This window comes from Condylostylus longicornis, unplaced genomic scaffold (genome assembly GCF_029603195.1).
Source record: "Condylostylus longicornis isolate FDR11 unplaced genomic scaffold, ASM2960319v2 ptg000031l, whole genome shotgun sequence".
Lineage (NCBI taxonomy): Eukaryota > Metazoa > Arthropoda > Insecta > Diptera > Dolichopodidae > Condylostylus > Condylostylus longicornis.
Genome location: NW_026578000.1, coordinates 6,402,791 through 6,410,380, shown reverse-complemented (window position 1 = coordinate 6,410,380; position 7,590 = coordinate 6,402,791). Strand labels below are relative to the sequence as shown.

The window sequence follows — 7,590 nt, the reverse complement described above, 5'->3', positions numbered from 1 at the left end:
TTTTCAGTTCCAGAATGATATTTTATGAAAGTATATAAGAGATAACTAAAGTTGTAGTTTCTGTGCGAATAAAAATGGTACCTTTTCAATTTTACAATTTTATTTTAAAGTTTTTTACATAAATGTTAGCTCTTTCGTAGTATATTCAACTAAATAATAGTTTTTACAGGAAATGCTAGAATAAGATGTACATTGGTTTATAAGCTCCTTTTGTTTTGTATTTTTATTTATTTACTTAGATATTTTAAGATATATATATATATATATATATTAATAAATAAGAACTTGGCTAATGAAATTTTTTATTCCATTTATTTTCATTTTCCATTTTAACTACTTAATATAGCTATTTTTCAACAATTTATTTATAGTATGATGGTGAACAAATTTTTTTGTGAAAATATACATTTATTTATAATTAATTTTTTATTTAACGAATTGGAGCCCATTGATGAAGAACATCGGCGAATTTTTTTCTTTCTAAAATAAAAAATACATATTATATATTAAATAATTTCATGCAAACCATAATATTCATCAGTTAAATTGAAACATCAATTGAGTTAATAGAATATTATTTCAAAATTTTATAATTTCTAAAATGAAATTTAATTGGAAATTTCAGATTTCATATCGAAAATGTTAATAATTTTGAATAATAACATTCAATCACTTCAAATGATGCTTCTTACAGAATACGGGTGTATATTTTTTGATAATGTTAAAATATAATAAAATTACCGGGAGTTGGAAAATCTTCTGGATGTAATTGAACATAATGGCGTAATACAGCATCTCTTTCTGCTAGATAATCATTTCTTTTACCATCAAAATATTTTCCTAGAAGACCTCCAATCAGAGCAAAACTAACATGCCGTTGTATACCTTCATATAACAATAATAAATGTTAATAGTTATTGATTACATACATACATACATTTATGTATAAGAGGTTAATGTTACGTCATAATTTACCTGAGAATACTGGTACTCTTAAAGCAAAATTCATATAGCATGCAGCACCAAATCTTAAAATTAAATTGGTTTTTTTTTTTATTATATATTATTCAGTTTTTTTGTTATATTTGAAAATAAAAAAGTAAATAATAAGAAATATTGCTTACCCCATAGCAAGACCCAACATAGGATTCCATTTATCGTTCAAAAATGTTGGAATTCTATCATTTTTATTCTCGAGTAGTTCGAGTGGTGAAGTCATTTTGCTAATATTTTATGCTAAAATTTCAAATTTAATCAATATTATAAATAATTAAAATTTATTAAATTTGTTTAACCTGCAAATGAAAATAACGAAAGAATGAAAACAGATGACTTTGACATTTGACGTTTTGTACATATAAAATAGAGTGAGTAATAAAAACGATGCTTTGAAAAAAGCAAAAATATTGCGCGATCTACCGTTGAGTAGCGAAACCATAAAATTAAAATCTTGTTTTAATTTTCAAATATTAAAAATACGAAATTTATTTTGAAATTAATGAGAAAGTATTTCCAAGAAAAAGAATTTACGCGCAATAATAAAAATATTAATATGTAAAAAATCAAACAAGATATATTTTTATTTTCAAACTATTCCATTTATTTGTAATTCTTTAAAGTAAAATTTCATTTTGAATAAAACATAGGCACACAATCGACACTTTGCAACAAAATTTAAAAAAAAAAAAAACAAATTTGCATTTTTTATTTTTCAATATTACATTTATATTTTATCAGTAGAGTACTTAATTATTATATAATATTATTATATAATAATTTATGTTTGTTACCGTAAATAGAAACTCTTCTTTCTTTTATTTAAATAAGGCATATGCATTTTGTTATTTAATTTTTCGTTTAAAAAAGTCTGCTTTTTGTTTTTTGATATTCAAATAATATCAAACTGCAAAAATTTTTTAAAAAATTGCACTTAACAATTTTTTATTTTTTAGCTAAAATAAGGCATTATTTCTTATATTTTTTTTACACCTTTTTATTTAATAATTTTAAAATAAAGGCATTTTTGTATATTTAAGGCATCAAATGTTTTTAAAATTAAAAAAATTTATAAAAAGCAACACTCAATATTTTGTAACGATTGAGTTTTTAGTTTTGTTTTTCGTTTTTCTTATTATATTACAGTTACAATAAGGATATTTGAACTTACGTCTGCACAATAATTTTCAGGAAGCTTTGTAATATTATTATGAAATCAAAAATCTTAAAATCATGTATAAACCCTAACAGTTGTAGGCTACTATAGCATAATATAATTAAAATTTTTCGTTTCATTTCATAGTCTTATTTTACATGTGTGCAACAAAAATAATATCCTTTCTTCTCATTTGAAATATACAACAATCGACAAATATCCTTTTTGTTTTTATCTTTTAAAATTTTAAATTACAATATCAATTAAGTTTTAAATAGTATTCACTCATATTAATTCTAAATATATATATATATATGTATGTATATAATGTATATATTCATTTTTTAAATAGTTTTTAAATAATTTTTTATATTCAAATTTTTAACCGAATGTGTACATTTTTTTTTACAATATTTATAATATACCAAATATTTTATTTTTTCAGGTAAAGTTTTCATCAATAAATTGTAGTTATTATGTAATAACTTACGGTTTTTTTCTTAATTTGCAATAGTTTTACCTATTGTTTTAATAAAATTTTCTTATACAAGTAAATTATTTATTTTTATACATAAATTATTTAAATGTTCAAATGTAAAAAGGATTTCAATAAAAGAACTTCTAAAATATTAGTAGTTGCCAGATTAATTCAAAATGCCAGTAAAAGGACTCGGGTAATTTTCAAAATATTATTCGATAATATATATTAAATAATTAATTATTTGATTTTCGTATTCGAAAAGATGGTAAGGTAGTATCAATCAATTTGTATGGTCTCTACTTATACATTTCTGAATTGAAAATCGAATTACATAGTAAGGTCCGGGTTCTTAAAGTTAGAACTGCAAAGTTTCAAAGCTTTATGTAAAAATTAAATGAGCTTTTAAAGATTTGCAGTTCTTACTTTAAGACAGCATTTTCAGAAATTTCCAAAATTACGAATTCATTAAAATGTTAATGTGAATCCGCTTTATAAAATATGGTCTCATTAATACCATATTGAATTGTCGCAGGAAAATCGACCATATTTCTACTATTTATTAATATTAGGAAAACTTAATATAGAATTTTATATATTTATTATTTTATTTGAAAATTTTTGACTTTGTTTTATGATTATTTGGTCAATTAATTTTGTATTTTAAGAAAATTGAATATTTTAAATTTTATTGAAATTGTCATGGAATTAGGAAAACAGAACGTATTAATTAAACACCCTCATTCATTCTAATTATGGAACACATAACTTATTGTTTTTTAAATTATTTGTGAAAAAAAAAAATCCGAATTTTCATATCCCAATCTAAATCCACTATAAAATAATATCAAAAACAAAAAAAAAACAAATAATTAAAATAAAACAAAATTTTTTTATAATTTTTCTTTGAAATTTTTGTAAATTTTTTAAAATTTTCAAAATATATTCATACATGGCAAAAAAAAAATAATAATAATAATAATAATGTTAAAAATTAAAAATGTACAATAAGAAAGTAAAAGAATTTTTTTTTATTTTGTTTTCTAACTTAAAAATCCTTAAAAATTAATGAAAAATTAATTGTGTATAATTATAATAAAAAGTCAACTATTAAATTTTGTCTAAATAAAACTCATAAAAATAAATTCATTATTCAAAATTCAATTTATTAAAAAAAAAAAAAAAAAAAAAAGAGAATTAAAATATTTAATTAAAGCAGTAACTCAAATTTTAAAAATTATATTTAATATAAAATGTAATTATATTTTTATAACAAAAATAATTAAAAACAAAAAAGGTAAATGGAAGAACATAAAATTATTATTTTTTTTTTTTTTTAATTATTAATATTAATGGGAAGATTTTGTTTTCTCCTTTTTTTAAATGGGAAGCTTAACTTTGTAGAAAGTTGGTATACAATTAAATTTATTATAAATTTTTTTTTTAAACAAAATTAAGAGAAAAAATATAATAATAGAAAATATTGTAATTTTGTTTTGTATATAAACTTAGTAAAACATAAAATCACTAAGAAGTAATTATTAAATCTAGGAAAAAAAAATTTAAAACAAATAAAAATCCCTGAGCTTCATTATTTCTTTTTGATTTTTTTTATGATTTTGTCTACTTAAGAGTTAGGAATTTCTTCTTTTTTTTTTTGAATCGATGTCTTAAAATTATATTTTTTGTTTATTTTTTTTCTTTTAGTATATTTTTTTAGTTTTATAGCTGGGGCAAGGCACAGGTTATTTAAAAATAGATTTTCTTTCTTTTTTATACAACATACAAATAAAATTTTAATTAAAATATAAAGTGTCCCTTTATTTTCATCGTTTAGAGATTTTGACCATTAATACCAATTACTGGCATTAGTTCTAATATAATTTGTAATATAATGAATTAAATAATTTTCTAATTTGGAATTGAAAAATTATAATAAAATTTTCGTATTATAAGAGTATTCATTATTTAATTTTTATTGTATTTATATAATAAATAATAATTAAATTACAAATATTGAAAAAATGTGGTATAAAAAAACTAAGAAAACGGAAAATAAAATTTTGAAAATTTAAATTTTATTTTGTTATTAATTACGAATATAGTATAAAAATAAATTATAAGTGGAAATAATTGAATAACATCAAATAAAAATTATTAAACTTGGTCCGTTTGAAACTATTATAATATTCAAATAATATATTTTTTTGGAGAGCTCATATATTTTAATAATTAAATACATTTATAGTTCATAAACATTTTTAAAATTACTAGATTTAGTTGTTAAGAATTCTTTTATAATATTAAACTTAAAAATTTAATTTTCAAGAATAGAATATAAATGTGACTGAGCTTTAAACTAATTCAAAATGTCTTTTTATAGTTTTTAGATTTCATTAATTTCATTGAAGTTTTATATAAATAATATGTACATAATTTAATAGTAAAAAAAAAAAATTATTAATAAAAATCGAAAGTATTAGAATAATCTTACAGAACTATTTTACCACCTTTCTTCAATATCGTTAATTTAATAGAACAATTATAGGGATTATTTTTATTGTACTATTAAGTTAATAATATAATTTTAAAACAAAAATATTATTGACTTATTTAATAAATAAATTGATATTATATTATTTTTTATATTTATTAAGTTAATTTTAATAATAATCTGCTTGAGACATGAAAAAAGAAAAATATTATGATTGTTAAAGTCATTACTCTTTTTAAGTTTCAATTGAAATGAATACTCTTTATAAAAACTAAAAAAAAAAAAACAATTAAATAAAAATTACCTATTTTTTAGTTGTTTTTTCTTCGAACCATAAATTTTGAATAAGTCTTATTTTTCTATTTTTATATTATTTGTCGTTTTTACTGAATTTAAGGATAATTTTAAATGAATTAAATTTTTTCTTAAATAAAAATTTTTTAGTAATTTTTCATTTTATTTGCATTTATAGAAATGTATAAGCAATATTTTGTAATTTAATTCTGGAACATAATAATTGAGTCTTAAAATCAAAATAAATTGTTTTATTGTTTAAAACGCAATAAATATATTATGTTTATTATTTAATATATATTTAAAATCAAAAAAAATTAAATATAATTTTATAGCATTTTGTTATATAACATAAATGAAAAAAAAAAAATAAATTGAAATTTAATGGTTATTACAATTGTTGAGTAAATTATTTAGTTATGATTTGATTATAAAATATAATCAACATTTTTTATTTAAAGAAAAAAAAAATAAATAGGAAAAATTATATTAGGAAGATTTAATTTTCTTTTTCAATATTTACTTTATTTTTGCATTTTTCAATTTAGATAAATTAATTACTTATTTAAATAATTAATTTTAATATTAATTTTTGATTTTTTTTTATTGTTTTCCACTATAAATTTTTCTGTCGTACAATGCTATAATTTTTCTTATATTTTATGTATTCACTTATTTTTTTTTTATTTTGGTGATTACATTTTGTCAAATTAAATTTATTATTAATATTATTATCAAATTATGTTTACTTGCTTAAAACTAAACGTTAATCTCTAAAACATTCTAATTTTAATTAATATAAATTATTTGCATATGATTTGAAAGAAAAATTTGATTTTAAAATGTATATTTTTCAAAATGGGACATTAGTAAAAGAGACAAAATGAATTTATTAATACAATTTTTGAAAACAGTATTTTTTTTTACAAATTCTGTAAAATTCGTCATATTAGTAGTTTGCAATTAGGAGATTAGTAGTTTCGTTTCCACGCTAGTTCATTTCTTGCATGGTATACAAGAGATAACAAGGAAAAGACGGTAACTTGTCATATTTATAAATTTTGAAGGGAAGCTTTTATTGTGTGGTAAGTGGTTTAATTAATTCTACATTTAAATTTTTTAAATTAAATTAATTGTAAAAATTTAAAATGATTAATTTTTAACGTTTAGTTAGAACAATGTAAACATAATTTAAATATCATTTAAATTAATAACTTCTTTTCCAAAACAAAAAAAGATTTTATATTTATTCTGTGAAACTTAAAATTATTTATTTTCAGTATTTATATTAATCATCATGTTTATTTTATTTTTTTTTTTTGACTTTTTCTTTTGCTTTTTCAATTAATCCTTATTTTATATTTTATTTTGACATCTTATTTTTCTAAAAATTTTATAATCTTTTTTTATATTTGTTTTTTTTTTTTTCTTTTTATAATCTTTAATTTATTTTATTTATTTATTTAATTTTTTTTTCTCCCTTTTTCATTTAATTCTTAAGAGTTTTAAAATTTTTTTTTTTAATTTATATTTATTTTATATATTTATATATAGATATATATATATTTATATAATATATTTGTATATATACATGTATATATTATATATTATTTTAAGATACTGAACTTATAGCATTATGTGGTGAACCCATTTGAGTTAAAACTTTATCTAACCATTGTAATGGACCATGTAAATGAATTTCTATCCAACATGGTGTTGATGTTACATCCTGCCGATGATATTCAGCTCCCCATCCTTTAACAAAACTCATACGAATTGTGCACATTTTTGTTAATTCATAAACAGCTTCAAAACCATGATTAACTGATTGTGATAATAATTGAGCAAATTCTTGATTATTAAATATTTTTAATGAACATCCAGGAGGAATTTTACATACGGTACTTGGATGAAAACCATGATGATGATTACAATTACGAGATTGTACAAATATTGCTGAATCTGATAAACATTCAGCATAAACTTCACCAGCAACATAATATAAATGAACACCTTAAATATAAAAAAAGAGAAATTTAAAATTTTATTATTATTATTATTGAAAATAAGTAAAAATAAAAGAAATAAATTTCATGAAATATGAAATATTTTCTTAAATTTTTGCTAAAATTTACATAATTATATTTTTTTATTTTTTTTTCGTAATTTTAA

The 7,590-nt window shown here is 18.6% G+C and overlaps 2 protein-coding genes across 6 annotated transcripts in view; both read right to left on the bottom strand.

Moving 5' to 3' along the window:
• Positions 1–293: 293 nt before the first annotated feature.
• On the bottom strand, positions 294–1,346 carry LOC129608520 (NADH dehydrogenase [ubiquinone] 1 subunit C2). Its single transcript, XM_055520072.1, has 5 exons — positions 1,296–1,346; positions 1,125–1,236; positions 976–1,028; positions 742–885; positions 294–480 (listed from the first exon to the last, which is right to left on the bottom strand). Exons 2-5 carry the CDS (start codon positions 1,217–1,219, stop codon positions 431–433), a joined length of 342 nt encoding a protein of 113 aa, XP_055376047.1. The 5' UTR covers positions 1,220–1,236; positions 1,296–1,346; the 3' UTR covers positions 294–430.
• A 5,651-nt stretch (positions 1,347–6,997) lies between these two features.
• LOC129608250 (protein mothers against dpp) overlaps positions 6,998–7,590 on the bottom strand; it is a 43,719-nt gene continuing 43,126 nt past the window's right edge. For all 5 annotated transcript variants that reach the window (XM_055519633.1, XM_055519630.1, XM_055519632.1 and 2 more), the window contains one exon: positions 6,998–7,431. In XM_055519633.1, the coding sequence (XP_055375608.1) occupies positions 7,031–7,431 (401 nt within the window). In that variant the 3' untranslated portion in view covers positions 6,998–7,030. The remainder of the gene's footprint in view (positions 7,432–7,590) is intronic.

Excerpts from the sequence above, each read along its gene's own strand:
- LOC129608520 (XM_055520072.1), bottom strand. The coding sequence starts at position 1,219 with ATGACTTCACCACTCGAACTACTCGAGAATAAAAATGATAGAATTCCA. Across the intron at positions 1,029-1,124 it reads ATGTTGGGTCTTGCTATGGG|ATTTGGTGCTGCATGCTATA; the intron begins GTAAGCAATATT and ends TTTAATTTTAAG. Across the intron at positions 886-975 it reads AAGAGTACCAGTATTCTCAG|GTATACAACGGCATGTTAGT; the intron begins GTAAATTATGAC and ends TGTTATATGAAG.